Source organism: Gavialis gangeticus, unplaced genomic scaffold (genome assembly GCF_001723915.1).
Source record: "Gavialis gangeticus isolate Ggan-Ray unplaced genomic scaffold, GavGan_comp1, whole genome shotgun sequence".
Taxonomy (NCBI): domain Eukaryota; kingdom Metazoa; phylum Chordata; order Crocodylia; family Gavialidae; genus Gavialis; species Gavialis gangeticus.
In genome coordinates this window covers 18,185,219-18,201,099 of record NW_017729031.1, presented here as the reverse complement: position 1 = coordinate 18,201,099, position 15,881 = coordinate 18,185,219, and the positions used below count along the sequence as shown (strand labels likewise).

Here is a 15,881-nt window from a genome sequence, read left to right as displayed (position 1 = left end):
CTTCCCACTCCCCCCAACAGCCTTCCCAGCCCTGCTGGTGCCTCTTGCCACCCCCCACCAGCCCTCTGCCCACCCCCCAGCCCTGCCAGAGGGGGCTCCCAGCTGCCAGCACTATGGGGCCAGGGACCCAGGGCCACAGGGACCCCCTGCCACCCTAATGGCTGCTGCAGCCAAGCAGAGCATGGAGTCCAGCTCCCTGTCCCCTCCCCCCATGCCTGCCCATTGTGGGCTCAGGCTCCCTCCTTGCTGCCCTCCCCCAAAACCCCCAAGGCCCAGCAGGTGTGACCTGGTGGTGCAGAGAACAGCAGGGCCGCATGGGCTGCGAGCTCCATGCTGTCCTGGTGACGTGTCCCCTGTGCATGCGGCAGCAGCAGGGGTAGCAGCATGGTGTTTTGCCTCTCACTGATACTGCGCGTGCAGGTGACACGTTGCCAAGGCAGTATGAAGCTTGCAGTGGCAATGAGATCCCTGCATGGCCCTGCTGTTCCCTGCAGCACCAGGTTGCACCCACTGGGTTGTGGAGGCCCTGGGAAAGGTCAGCAGAGCAGGAGCCCGAGCCTGCAGTGGGCAGTGCACCCCCACCCCACACACGGGCCCCTTTGGGAGTGTGTGCAGTGGTGGAGAATCAGCCCCCCATCCCCTAGACAGGCTGCCTGCAGCCCTGTCCTGCTCCCTACAGGCCCTTCAGCCACGCATTGTGGCCCCAGGTCCCAGGACCCAGGACCCATGTCCACGCACTGCCTGGCTGGACAGCAGGCCCAGCCCTGCCCAACTCCCTCCCTCCCTCACTGGGGGGCCTCAATCTCCCCCCACCCCACCCCACTTACCTGCAGGAGTTGCTCTCCAGGCTGCCTGGCAGTTGTGTGCATATACCACCCTCTTCCTGCTCCCTCCCAATCCCTTGCAGGCTGGAACTCTGCCAGCCTGCAGAGAGCTCTTTGCAAAAGTAGAAAATCTGTGGGTTTCTCAAGGAAAATGAGAAATCCATGTTTTTCTCTGGTAAAGGGGGAAATATGTGGTTTCCTCCATTTTTCCATGGGAAATGGAAACCCGGATCCCTGTTGATACCATCATTTTGATGATGCATTTTGACCATCTGTAATATAAGTTGTACACACTCGAGAATAAGATCAGAATTTGAACATGTTTTTCAGAGAAGAGCTATATTTTACATTTAAATTTATCAGTAGGAAATTATTTATGACTTCATTTTTATTCTCTCTGTAACTGCTCTTCCTGTATTCAAAGACTGTTAACAGTGTTTTCTTCTCCAAGCTAAATAATCCTAGCTCTTTTAGTCTTTCCTCATAAACCTTTTTTTCAGGTGTCATTGTTTTTGTCACTCTCTGCTAGACTCCTTCCAATCTCTCCACATCTTTCCTGAAGTGTGAGACCCCAAACTAGAAACAGTACTCCAGCTGAGGCTTCACCAGTGCTGAATACAGTAGAATAAGAATCACTTTCCCTTAATTTTCCAAACCTGTTGGCTCTTTCTGCAACAAGGGCATTATTGGCAATTATCATCTCATCAGTGGCATTGTGTAGGGGATGCACAGGGTGCATGTGCACCCACTGAGAGTGCTGGTGCACCCCTGACAGGCAATACTCCCTGCTTAGGCGATGGGCAGGGGGAGCAGGCAGGACCACTGGTGAGAGCACCGGCTGGGGAGTGGGAGAGCCGAATAAAGCACCATGGCCACTTCCGGGAGCACTGCAGCCATTTCCTGTGCAATTGGCCATGGGGGCACCTCCTCCTTCCTGGTCACTGACTGGTCACTGAGGGTACACGTGCTCCCCCCTAAGGTAGCACCAGTCACCCATGCATCTTATAGTCCATTTTAAACCCCAGGTCCTTCTCTGCAGTTTCATACTTGGTAGGGTCAAAAGGGACCTGAGCAGATCATCAAGTCCGCCCCCCTACCATGTGCAGGAAAGAATGCTGGGGTCAAACTACCCCAGCTAGGTAATTATCTAGCCTCCTTTTGAAGACCCCCAGGGTAGGCGCGAGCACCACTTCCCTTGGAAGTTGGTTCCAGATCCTAGCCGCCCAGACAGTGAAGTAGCACCTCCTGATATCTAGCCTGAATCTACTCTTAGTCAGTACTGCAGTCTAGCTAATTATTCCCCAGTCTGAATTTGTGCATGCAATTATTCTGTCTCAACTGCAGGACCTTGCACTTGTCCTTGTTAAATTTAATCTGATGGATTAGGGACAGTTTCTCCAGCCTATCCAAGTCGTTCAGGATTCTACCCCTACTCTTTAGTGTATCTGCTACTCTACCTAGCTTGGTGTCATCCATAAACTTGCTAAGCATGGAAATACAAGCCACCAAAAAGTAGAGATATTTTACAATTTCAGGCTTAATCCTTTACCCTACACATTAAAGTCTGGATTCCTTAGCAGTGCATAGAGAATGTATAGAACTTGCTTACCTGTTTGGCATTGGGGACCATAGAAACCAGAAGGACAAACACACATATTTGGACGTACACAGCTGCCTCCATTTAGACAAACAGGAATACACACTGCTGTAAACAAGCAGAGAAAAATAGAGTTAAATCAATTAGATGATGGTTCTCTCTTCATATCTGCATATATAGAAGAGTGATCCATTTTACTGAATTAGAGCAGTGTTTTCCAACCTTTTCAGATTCAAGGCACCCCTTGAAAAATGCCAGCTCTTAGTTTTAATTTGTTTTTTGACTACAGAAAAATTATAGAGCAATTCTGCAATTGTTGCAAAGAATTTAGAAAGACTACAATAAGGCAGAATGTTTTTGACACTATGGGCATTTATAGACACGCTCTGGAAGTGGTGGGAGGTGGGAGGCGAGGTGTGCTTTAATTACAGTGGCTCTGAGAGCCGTTCTTATTAAAGCGCTCAGAGCCTCATGTTCATCAGTGTCCCTGTGCTGAAAAATGGCAGTGGGGGCACTTTAACAAAAGCTCATTGAACAAGCTTTAGTTAAAGCACCCCCACCACCATTTTTCAGTTCAGGGATGCTGGTGCACATGACACTGGAGTCTGCCGGAGTGCAGTAATTACTACACTCCAGCAGACTTGATTAATCCTTTCACCCAAATGATGATTTTACAGATGATGTAATAATCACCTGTAAAATTGAATTGTATTTTGTACATTATTAAAGCCCTCATTAAATTCATGGGAAAGCTAATACCAGAAGGCCTAAACTTCCAAATGTGCCTACCCTACCCTTCTACTGGTAATATCTCTAGGTACCCAAGTCTCTGCCACTGCACAAGATTACAACCAACACACTCCTGACAATGCTGACATGCTTGGTATTTGTCTAACTCTGATGGGATTCACAAAATAGACATCCTTCCACCTGGATCACTTGGATACCCTCTTTCACACTTAGAAGCCACTTCTTCTGGTGGGAAGATACAGGAATAGCAGAAGTACATCTACAGCTGAAGGAGAAATCATTGATGTTCTGCTTCTTAGGGCACAGACAGAAGTGACAATTTCTGCCCAATCTGGCCAAAAAAAGCAGTCTATAGCTGTGACCAAATACAAGTGCACAGCTGCAGACCACTTAAAAATGGTTGTTAGGGTGAAAATCTGAACCCTCATTGCATGAGGGTGCAGATGAAGACATTTCAAAACACAGCATCTTTTGTAACTTGTGTCTATGCTGCCCACTAGGCTCAAGCTGTTTTTAGAATGGGAGGGACAAAAGGGAGCACAGGGAATTCAGTTTGGGACTTTTTCAGCCTGTGCTGGAGTGTGGGGTGGGTGAATTGGAGCCCCGCCAGGAGGTGGGGGGGTCTTCAATTCACCTACCCCACCCTCCAGTGCTGGCTAAGGAACCCCTAGAATGAGCTCCACCCCCCCCCCCGCATTTATGGAACCAATAGTGAACTTCTGTTTGGTCATTCTCAGTTACAGTGGGAAGCTGCACTTCTGTCTGCATCCTCAGTTGACAATGAATGCAACAGAAGTGCCAATTTGTGACAGTGGTGGTTTTGCTATGTAAAAAGTGTTGCTGATCACTGTTTCATGAAACTGGGGGAAGAGCACTGAAAAAGAGCAATATTGTTTTTGTATTGACATATTTAAAAAAAAAATGAAAGCAAACAACAAATCAAACTAAAACCAGATTCTATACATATAAAATTGTTCTCATTAAAAGAAACAGAAACAAAAAAAACAACCCTCTCTTATTTCCTAGAAGAAAGTAGCAGTTTTATGTAGAGCATACATAATTTTGTCTAGTTTTAACTGTACTGTATAATGGATTTTGCCTAATATGAACATATTAAATTGAAATCATGGTAAAATTCAATTTTCCTTTTTTAAGGCAAGAAATTGAACTATTTTCTTTCCCTGGGGTTTAGAAAATTCTCAGAGCTTCTTTTTCTTTTCATTTTGTGCAGCTGCAGGATAAATACTAGTCTCAGAAATGCTTAAAACCCAGTAGGAATTGTCTGTTTCTGAGATTTCCAGGTCTGAGGATTGGATCAGTTGTCCACTAAACCCAAATTTTGAACCTTTTGAGATTCATCCATTATTAGTTCCCAGTTCTTTTTTCCATTTTAAGTTTTTTGAGCAATTCCAGGACAAACATCAGGATGTATAAATCATGTGGATTTCAGGCAGGGAAATTAATGTAGGAAAGATGGATGCTTTCCAAATGTTTACCTGTTTCACAAGAGGGGCTGCTCCATCCATTTTTGCACTTGCACTCATCTGGTGACACACACTTTCCACCATTGTGACAGTGCCTGTTACACACCACTACAAAATAAACAATACATTGCACTTAAAAAATAAAATAAAATAAAATCTTAATCTGCAAAAAGTTTGAGCCAGATTTTCCTATCAATATCATGACATATCCAGTAGCAACTAGTAAAATAACAGCATTACTCTGGATTTTAATAGGTAAAACAGAACTGAATGTCTATTCCCTTAGGGTGGTGGGGGAGGTGGGGGTTGTGTCTTTTTTTTTAAGTTCACCATTCACATTTTTGACAAAGCCTTGCATCTAAAATTCTTAGCTTAAGTATTCAAGCTACTTCTGTGCAGAACTAAAATTATTTTCCTGTCAAGGACAACCTGATATTTAAATCAGAAGGACTGCAGTAATGAAACTATAATATATGTTTTGCCATTCAACTAATATGGAGGGGTTTGAAGGCTGATTTTTTTTTCAGATGTTCTATTTACTGAACCAGTTTTGTAGCTTGTAGTGCACAGTAACATGAATCTTAATAGCTATGGTTGCCTTTTTGTATTTTCAGAATTAGTATTACTGCATTCACTTGCACAACCTTGAATTTCACAAACATTATCGTAAATATTTTTTCTTTACCAGAGGTGCTTTTATGTAGCAAATGTTCATATGGATGTGAATATTTTTACATAATACAAATGTGCTGTTGGAAAATATATCCTGAGAGATGTTTCAGCCACTGTAATGCTCTAAATATATTATACTTTGATTTCCCTACTGTATTCAATTGAAATTTTGCGGCAAAATGCAGACAAACAGAAGCACTTCTTGTGTCATATCATTTTCTCCAAATTTAGGCATGAAAAGGGCAAAAACACTAAATAAATGCGTACATACTTATTTCACATCTTGGACCAACAAATCCATAACCACAAGAACAGGTATTTTCAGCCACGCACGTTCCTCCATGATCACAAGGTGGATCACACAACACTATACAAAGGCACAAATAAGCAGAGGCAAGAGAAAAGGAACACAACTTCAATATCATATAGCTGATTAAACACAGTTCTGTGCAGTTATGAGCCCAGAACTTGCTACTATTTCTCATATCCCTTTTATTGTTACTTTTAATTAATCCTCCCTGTTGTAGATGCCAAGAATAATGCTACATAGAAAAAAATAGCTAACACATTAATAATGTAGGAATAACTGAGCAAAAGTGATAAAATATTAGGATGGGAGTGACTGTGGCATATTAATGCCCATGTTAAGGTTCTGAGCGTGTACATTTTGAAGTAGCTATTTCTCAGTAGCCTGAGCAGACTCAGAATGAAATGAGTGCTTGTGCAAGTAATAAGAGAAGATAATTTGCCTTTTTTTCCCTCGGCAAACTTGACTGGTGAATTCTCAGAATATATTGCGCAGTGTCAGAAGAAGTTATACTAAACCAAAGATGGAACAGTTACTTCCTCTGATTCGTGTGGCTTTTCAGGGAAATTTTGTGGCAAAATGACATAATTTTAAGTAGCGGTAAGAATTTTTATTCAGCAGCCAGGGGTCTGCAGAGAAAGCAACAAAGCGATTGGTGATGATTTCCCTAAATAATTAGGTGTTGCAGTGTACAGTTTAATGTCTTTGAGAGGAGAAAGAAAACAAGTAAGCATATTGCATAGACCTGAGAGAGAAACTTGGGAAGTACTGAAACCTCAGAAATATATCATTTGCTTGAGCCTCCAGGTTTCTCTTTGAAAGTAAGGTCTTTCTAGCCAGTTGACGCACACGTATCTGGCAAACTTTGAAGGTTCAACTTGTGAACAGAGGCAACTGTGATTCTTGAGTGCATTCTATAAAACTATAAAATCTCTTCATTTTAAACCCCCCACCTCTAACAAAGTTCCCAGCAGGATGAGGGAAATTAGTTTATTTTTTAAGGAGTATGTTGTTTTGTTGGTGTGGTGTTTTCTTCTGATAGCTAGAGACGGTTAAAGAAACAATATTGCAGTCACAGCTTGCAACTTAAGGGCATTATACATATACATTTGGCTGCTCTGATGTGCCAGAGATCTGATACGTTAGACAGACTCAGTTAATCAAGTCTGCTCCGCATGTGAACTGATGCACCTGGTGCTGTGCCACATGCATTTGTATAAATGGCAAAATGTGCGTCAGCATTGAGAAAATGGCAGCGGTGCGCTTTTGAACTAAAACACCCTCAATGTGTTTTAGTTCAAAAGCACACCGCTGCCATTTTCAGTGGTGCAAACATTATGTACAAATTCTTTCTATTTTTACATTTCTCAGTATCTAGTACTTCTAACAATTCAACCTTCAAAAAACAGTTATTGGACTGCTGCTGAGATTTTATATAAGTTCAATATAACTTAGATGCATAAAACTTTCACAAACTTTTATCTTCTTATTTATTTACTTAGAGTAGTTATTAGAGAAACTGAAGGTGGTTCAAAATACTTTTAGGTTTTCATGCTATAGCTATAGTAAACCTGCTTTAATGCATACTCAGGAAAACGAATGGTGGAAGAGAGAAAATGAAATTTAATATTGCTTCCATGTTTTATATTTATACATAACTATTGCAACCAATATCTTGAATGCAAGGGCCTTCTCTAAAGCTCACTCAGTTACTTAATGCTTGCACACAAAATACAAAGCAAAAGAGGAAATTATATGTTTAAATCCCACCTAATATAAATTGTCTGGCATGTTACTCAGTCACAGCAGTCCTGTTACTTTGGAAATAGGTACACTGACAGGGTTTTTTCCATTTCACCCTTTTAAAAGACTATCATGTGGGACTAATATTTCCAAGCAAGTTTGGTCTTATTAACCAGAAATGACCAGTGAGATTTTCTGTGTATACAATTATAAAAGAGGCTGAAATGCCTCATGATTTTTAAAGGATATGCCAAGGTGCTTTATTTCCTTAATTAAGATGGTTGCATAAAACTCATGAGACCAAGTGCTGTGGCATGCAGTTTAAACTAAGAGTATGTGCAGATGTTCCTAGACATGATATAAAATCACTCATCTTACTTTAAGTTGCATGATTGTAGATAGAGTCCTACTTGTGCAGTTATCTGCTTGTGCCTGGAGCCAAGCCAGGAACCCAATCTAAGTTAGTAGGGGTGGGAGAAAGGGGTTGGTGGGTCCTGGGGTGGGGGATTGGTGGAATTGAGCCGGAGCTGACCGGGGTACTGACCATCCAGAGCTGGTGAGGTCGGGGAGCCAAAAATAGCCTAATGACGGTGGTGTGTATAGGAGAAGCACAGCCCCGGAACTGGGGTAAGTGGCTGGGCTTTCCCAGCCCCAGGGTTTTGCTCCAAACAGGTAAAAACATTCATGACCTTGGCCTAAGCCTTACCCAATCAAATTTAGTACACCTCCTAGTGAGCAAAATTAGATCAGGCTAGCCATTTTTTGCCCCATCTAATCTCCCCAAATGTCTGTTCAGATCAGCACATAGATTGAGCTAACCCTAATTAGGTCAATCTAAGTGTAACATCTGCGTGGCATTCGGTTGCATTCTTCCATCTTTCACTAGGTATTTTGTCAGCAATACATGAAGGAAACATGTCTGCTTCAGCAGGCTTCTGTTCTCCTGTCCTCTCCACATTTTAAGATGTATCTGAATTGTTAGAAAAATAACATGTTTCTGATGGCAAAACATTTTACACATATTGTGACATTTTAATATTAAAATGTGTGAAAGCAATTTGGCTGCTGGTGAAAAGCAGAGGTTGAGAACTGAACATTGTAGCTTCAGAGAGAGAGAGAAACAGAAGGAGCGAGGGAAAGAGCTGTTGTGGAAAATAACATTTTACTTAGTAAACTGTTTCCACTGTAAGAAAAAATATACCGTGTATGTCAGTTTTTTTCCTCAAACTTATTTCTTTTATCTTATGGAACATTTTCTTCCCAAAAACATTTTATAAATTGCACAAAAGGATTGTAGTGTTTTTGTTCTCAAACTTTTTGAGAACAAAAAGGCATAGGATAAAATTATATAAGGAGAGAACTAGTGTTACAAGTGGTTGATTTTGCTGTCAAATGTATTATGTATTTATCATTTAAAATCTGTAGATGAGAAGGTGAGATGTATGCGCTGTTTTCTATGAACACTTAGGTTTTATTTTTTTAAAACCACTTGGTACTACCTTGTCCCATAAAAAAGTGTGTCTCTGGTGTTTAATTTTTATTTTAAAATGAGTTCATGCCATTTTTACAGATCCCCTTTCCATAGCCTGGGGACACTGAGAATACCAGTTGCAGCATACTTTTCTCTATTTGGACACTCAAGTCTGCAGTTTGCTAAAATGATTTGGACTTGTTACTTAAAATATAAGTGATACAGCATATGCATTTTACCACTTGAAGGTGTGGATAATTTCCTATAAATTAAGGCTCCATATTTGATAACACTTATCTACAGTTCTCCTTTAGCGTTCGAAAGAATAAACCACATCAGAAGCGACTTCACTGGAAAGTGTTTCTTACTATTATAAATTATTTTTCTTCTGGCACAGCTGAACAGAGAAAACTTTCCTTAGGTAAAGAGAATGTTCAAAAACGTACTGGAGAGATTGAATGAGATCACTGAGTCTCTGGCCAGCATCCAGCACTATGATCTTTCATTTGAACAAACGTAGACTGAAGCCTTTGAGTTTAAGTGACATAGCTATGAGATATAAAGTGAAGGTATATAATGACAATATGTAAGTTTAGACCCAAAACAGAGCAAGCAATGCAAGGCCTGGCACTGTGGCCTAGCAATGAGGACTGTACTTACAAGCCCTTAGTTCTGATCTGTGCTGACACAGCTCTTTAATAATTTTATATTAGACAGTCATTGCTTTAAAAAACAGAAATAACTCTGTAAGTGAAGCTAGAACCACCACCATCATCCTTTCCTTCCAAATACCACAACTACCGTGCTACATAGTTATGCTTTCCCTTGTTCGCTCTCCTTCTGGCCCATGTCCTCATTGCTTAATAAGCCACCCTCTACAAAGGGGGGTGACAGGCTCCCTTCCACTCGAGTAGCTCATAGGCTAGTGATTGGGGCACTTTTCTAGGAGTTTGGTTTGAATCCCCTCCCCTGATGAGGAGGGTCCAGAATCAAGGTCTCACTCTTTTTGGACAAATGATTTTAGAACTTGATTGTTCAGGAAAAGGTATGTAGCAGACCCACTGGCTGTTTTTTATAATCAGTTGAATGCATGTTCTCAGCATCAAACAGTCAGTAGGTATAGTCTGAACTTACCTAAGGAACTGCGAACTGCGGTGGAATACAGGTGCCTCATAGCACTAGTTTGGATTGCAAGAGCTTATGTGTGAATGCAGTGCTTAGGCGGATGATATAAAGTACCTCTGAGTATGTGCAGCAGCCCACATCTAGGTGTCTAGGGGTCTTTTTAAGCCAAATTGGAGGAGCCCAAAAGGAGGTGCCTAAGCATTTTTTTTGCAGCCACCCAACAGGGTCAATGCAGATTGCTCTTTGTGACTGAAGACTTAGCTGAAATGTACTCACCTTTTAGGCAGCTGAAAAGTCAATTAAGACCTCTCCATTCAACTGTATCTGGTGTACATTGTTAAACTTGAAAGGTTAATTTAAAAGGTAAAAGCCGGGGCAAAAAGCTAGCAATAAACCTATACATTGCCAAAAAGTACAGCGTGTGGTCTTATGCCAGCCTTTCACACAGGGCTGTATTTCAAAAATGTTTCAGGACAATCAAAGAAGCTATTTTACTTGGATGGTATTGCAGGCCAGATCACAGTAAACAGGAAAGTAATGAAAGTAATGAGAGTTACTTTTTGGCCAGGACTTTGTTGAAATATATCACGCATACAAATGTAGGCATTTCAATAATGGTTCCAGTTAGGCTGCACTTCTCAATTTTGTGTTGTAAAAATGTCATTCCAGACTAATGGCTAAGGAAATATTTGCATGAATTGTTGCCCTGTTTTATCCAGTTATGAATATTTGCCATTAGAGTTCCATTACCATTGACTTTCCATTCCTGTGAAAATTATTATTTTTACTATATTTTAATAACAAAAATTCAAGGTAATGAATTCCGTAAACGGAAAGCCAGTCGCAGTTGTGACTTAATTGTGACTGCACCAGCTTGGCTGCAGCTTTCCCTCTCAGGCAAGCCAATAAAGAACTTCAGAGTTCTTGAGACGTCACATTATCAAGATACTACCTGTTTTGGAAACAGACATTAAGGTTTTATTCTCTATAGGAATGCTAAGATTTTTCTGACAATTTCATAAAGAATTAAAAAAGAAAATTCCTTTTCACCAAACCTAGTACTGTGTAGTTTCAGGATGTGGCTTGTACTCCCTAGAGAGAAGCCTCTGCTTGTCTTTACCCTGTCAAACATACTTGGGGAAAGAGAAATTAAAATGCAGTAGATCAGGAGTTTGTCTTGAATCCTGTCTTATTCCTGATTCTTAATGAAAAATACCTAGAACAGAACGTTCTGTTAACGACAGCCCCATTACGGGGTACTTCCACCGCAGCCTGTCCTAAAGGGTCCTATGCAACACAACGGCTGCTCTCAGTCACTTACTGCTAGCCCCACACCCTCTTAGTCCTGGGAAGTCAACTGCATTTCCTTCAATATTATAGTATTTAAAATGCATTTAAAGATGCATCCACTTAACTAGAGTGAAAAATAGAAGCAGAAACATAAATAAAAAATATTAAGATGCTTCGAAAACAACCATTTGGTATAAGCATTTCCAAGCAATAGTGTTTAGTGTTATTTAGCATATTACACATTAAAATTTAAATGCACCTGACAGCTCATGACTAGACATACTCTGAATATGTTATAAATAATAGTTTTGGTCCCACTAAGTATGGATTAGTTGAATGAGCTTCCCTGATTCTGTGGATATGGTTTAAAGAGTGATCCTGAAATATTTACAGCTCTGTAAATATTGTGGCATATCTATAATGCACTTGGCAGGTGAAAGGCAGTGTCCTGTAAAACTGCTAAGTCTGTACCATTATCATTATTTATTGGTGATAAAGTACTTGCCCTTTAAAGGACACTACCAGCTGATGTTGAATCTATTTCACATTCCCTCCTTCACTTTGTGAAATATAAGCTCAAATAAGCATACTTATGTGAACATGGCAACCCATTAGGCTGCGACAGGCCCTTCGTCTTCCCGATCCTTTTCTGGAAGTCTGCAGGTGATAGGGTTGCCAAATGTCCCGGATTGGCTGGGAGTCTACCGGAATCAGCATCCATCTCCTGGTGAATATTGAATGCGATTTGGGAGATTGATATTGGGAATGGGTTGATTAATGACATCATGTCGCACTGGGGGGGAAAAAAAAATCTCCCAGAACAGCTTCAGTCAGAATGAGCAACCCTAGCAGGTGACTCTCTCTCTCTTTCTGAACCTGCATCCCTTCAATAGACTTCTCTGGAGGGAAACACGTTGAGGCTCCTACATTTTGTCGTCCTCAACTTGCACTGAACCATTAGTGCCTTCCACCAATGACAAAGGCATTTACAAGGTGAGTGCTTAGGCTGAATTTATAATACTGAGGGATTTTAAGAGATGAAGAAGGAAGGAGAGGCTCCAGGAATCCATCTCGTCTCAGATTTCTGGAAGCTCATCTAGCCCCTCCGGTTGAGACCTGAGGAAATGTTTGCAGTGGGAGGCACGCAATGCCGCACACTTGTGAAAGTGTGGTGGTTAGATGCTTAACTGAGCTCACTGGAATATCTGGCCTGTAGTTTTGAACAGCAGAAAGCTAATACAAAGGGAAGAGTTTCCCAATGACAGCTCTAGGAGGAGAAGGTAATCACAGCCATATACAGTGTCAGAGGAGAAGAGTCCTTGCCAAAACTGAATGAAACCTTCACAAAGAAAGCATGACTTAGTTTGCTTTGAGTTTGTTCAGGGGGCAGATTAATTTTTAGGCTGGTTCTTTTTTGTCCCAGATCAAATTTCCTAGCTCTGATTTTAACAACATACTTGAGAAGAAAATCTGAATTTGGTCACAGAGGATAAATATCAGTTAGTGTAGTATATATTATCTTGGAAGATTTTCAGTCACTGTTATTAAGCAAAGGTTTTATCAAGCATCACAGGTATTAAACTTTGTTACAGATGGCCTGCTTCCTTTATCTCACTGAATTCCATTATAAAATAAGATGGTGGCAACTCTCAGCAGACTGTCTAAGGCTGCCGATATTTTCACTCAGTGTTAGATCACTTACCAGAGATGTTGCATCCAAGCATAAGATTTCAAAAAGTCTGGACATGGCTTTGATCAGCTGCTAGGTTTTGCTGTTGTCTGTACAAAGAGGGTACTATTGTTTCAGGGGAAATTATTAGAGTCTTGGCTGGCCTGCCAGGTGCTAATAGCAGAGATGATGGCAGTCCTAAATGCAAGAAATTACCATCATCTTTCAAGATAAGTCTGCTGCTTTTGACGTGGAAGAAAACATCAGCAGCTAGGGGTACAATAGATGTTCTTCAGACAGATCCAGCAACCCGGACATTTTTTGGTCACGCTCCAGGATAGCTATTGGCCCTTACACAGAGAAGCTTGTGATGGAACAGGTTCTCAAAGCAGCAAGCTTGTCTTTAGTCGGCTGACATGGTCAGAGATCAGAGAAAAATAAAGGACATTTATGTGTCATATTATCAAACCCTGAGACAGAGAATGATGTTGGTAATAAAATATTTCATCTTAAGGACACTACAGGGAGATTTGCAGTATGAATAGTTGTTGGAGCAGAAGGAAAGAAGCCGCTTGTCTTTTGGAGCAGCTAAAGATTGTAGCTAGAATTATGATTTAGGGAACATACCAGTGTACTTGAAAAACATGTTTAAAAAAATAGGACTGTATGTGCATAGCCATGAAGGACCAAACATTGGGACCCAGCTATTTTGCATATCCCAGGGTGCTGCCTTTTCTAATCTGTGGTGCCAAGTAGGTCAGCCTCAGAGCTGCTGTATCTTATGCATGGGTATCTATGGGCCCATCATAGGCCATTTCAGAAACCAGGAGAGCTGGGATTATGGTAGCCTGGTTGTTCTTCAGTAAATCTCCCTCACGATTGTGAGCTCTGAGATGAGGTGGAATATGACTGGCAACAATTGGGTATTCTGCTATGGTAGCTGGGGATTCCACCTGCCTTTGGGACCATTGGGAAGCAGATAAAGCTAACTTAAAGTTTTGCTCTCTCAGTCATGAGAAGCCAACCCAGTGAGAACCGTGATCGGCCCTGCTTGTGCATAAATATGTGTGCATGTGTGTGTGGAAAAGAAAATGAAGTAGATAATACACCCACTTCTACCAGTGAAAGACCAATTAATGTATCAGTTAATCAGAGATTTGAAAAAAGAATATAATAATAGTTAAGTAAACACATTCACACTTTTAAAATGATGCATAATAGTAGTATTTTTTTCACTGAGGTTTTTTGAGCTAATAAATGAACCAATATAACATATAAGAACATAATCTAGACTAGACATATCAGATGACAAGCTGAGTTTTCTGCCTAGAATATTAGTGCAGGAATTTAAAGTTACTTTTCAAGGTAGCAGAAAATTACTTCGCAAAATATAAATTGTCTACAGTATATAAACTTTGTGTAGACAGACAGAGCCCATTCTGGTCCTGCTTACACTAATTTTACCAAATTGGAATTCCATTGACTTTAATAGCATGACTCCAGATTTAAATGAGGTGAAGTGAGAATAAAATTGGGTCCACTGTTTTAATTGCTTGAATGCTGGCAAATAAAACTGCCATTTATTCCAGCAGAAAGCAGTTTGTTCTGAACTATAAAACAAGTTAGTTCGGTTGAAAGCAAGTGCGATCCCAGCTGAGAAAACCCCACAGGTTTAAACAAAATATAAATTAGTGTTTTGAATAATGATGAATTTTGAAAATACTAAAACACTTCCAGTGGTTTTCCTTTTTGTTTTACCTACTTTGACATGTAATTCCATCCCCACTGTATCCAAATGGACAAGGCCCACATTTAAATCCTCCATCTTTAGCTGGCTCACACTGCACTCCTGCAAAGCATGGCATGTTGGCACAAGTGATTTTCTTGTCCTGATGCAGTAGACCAGTAATGGGTTTTGATAGTGCCAAATGGTTTGCTGCGAAGGCATCTGGCTTTCTGATTGCAATGGTCTGTGCTGGAATTCTTGCTTGAACAGAAGTCCTTACTGGGAGGCTGGCGCTTCGGGGAGCTGTATCAGAAAAAGAAGCTATCAAACGGAATGAGGAAGTCAGCAGGGCGGTCAAAGCAGATGCTCTTGGCTTTTCTGTTCGAAAATCATGCGGTGACTTGGTCTTTGTTGTTGCAACCCTACTAGACCAATTTCTCGAAGAAAAGTTAGATTTTGTGCGGGTCTGTTGAACAGCAGACGGGCTTGAAACTAATGACCTTGCACTCGTGTCATGGTGAGGGGAAACACTCCCTGCTGTGTGTGATCTAAGGTACAGATTATAGTCAGGAGAGATCCGGGTTGTCATTCTGACCATTGCTGCTTTGTCATCGGGCTCTTGGTGCAGAAGTAAGTTGTGTGCATTCATTTCTATTGTCCCTTTATCCAAGGATGATGATTTCTCAGATGGTGTGGACTCTAGATCAGATTTTGTTGCTGCTGAAGTCTGAGGTGGGGAAGCTGTCTTTTTTACAGTAAGTGATTGAATACCAAAGACTGTAGGGTGTCTTGCTAGAAGAGCTTGGGAAAATGATTTCATTGCTGCTCTTCCTTGGTGGGAGTCTTTAGCGTCTTCATTACCTATCTCAGCAGTATCCATGTGATTTTGAGAAGATCTTTGTACTAGGGCTGAGGGAAAAAGATACTCGTCAGTAAGTCTGCTGGCCTGAATCACTATTGGAGGAAAATGAATAATTAACTTGTGAACCAACAGTAGGATATTAATTACATACAGAAAGAAAGCAATCTGCCATACTCGTATGATTACAATTTCCTGACTAATCAGAGTCAATATTTATTGATTTGTGATTTCTGCTGCCAGAGTTATATGTCTGGGCTGCTTTGTGCTCAACACCATATGGTTACCTAACAGAGTCTCTGCCCTGATGTGCTTACAAGAGACCGTGGGTGGGTGCAGAAGCCGACAGAGAGAGAACAAAAAA

The 15,881-nt window shown here is 41.1% G+C and overlaps 1 protein-coding gene across 1 annotated transcript in view; it reads right to left on the bottom strand.

Moving 5' to 3' along the window:
* The window catches only part of LOC109301348 (von Willebrand factor D and EGF domain-containing protein-like), a 451,201-nt gene that overhangs the window by 69,398 nt on the left and 365,922 nt on the right, over nt 1-15,881 (bottom strand). The window contains exons 22-25 of the mRNA XM_019522467.1: nt 14,695-15,567; nt 5,599-5,694; nt 4,668-4,763; nt 2,434-2,529 (exon numbers count right to left, since the gene is read on the bottom strand). Coding sequence (XP_019378012.1) covers nt 2,434-2,529; nt 4,668-4,763; nt 5,599-5,694; nt 14,695-15,567 — 1,161 coding nt within the window. The remainder of the gene's footprint in view (nt 1-2,433; nt 2,530-4,667; nt 4,764-5,598; nt 5,695-14,694; nt 15,568-15,881) is intronic.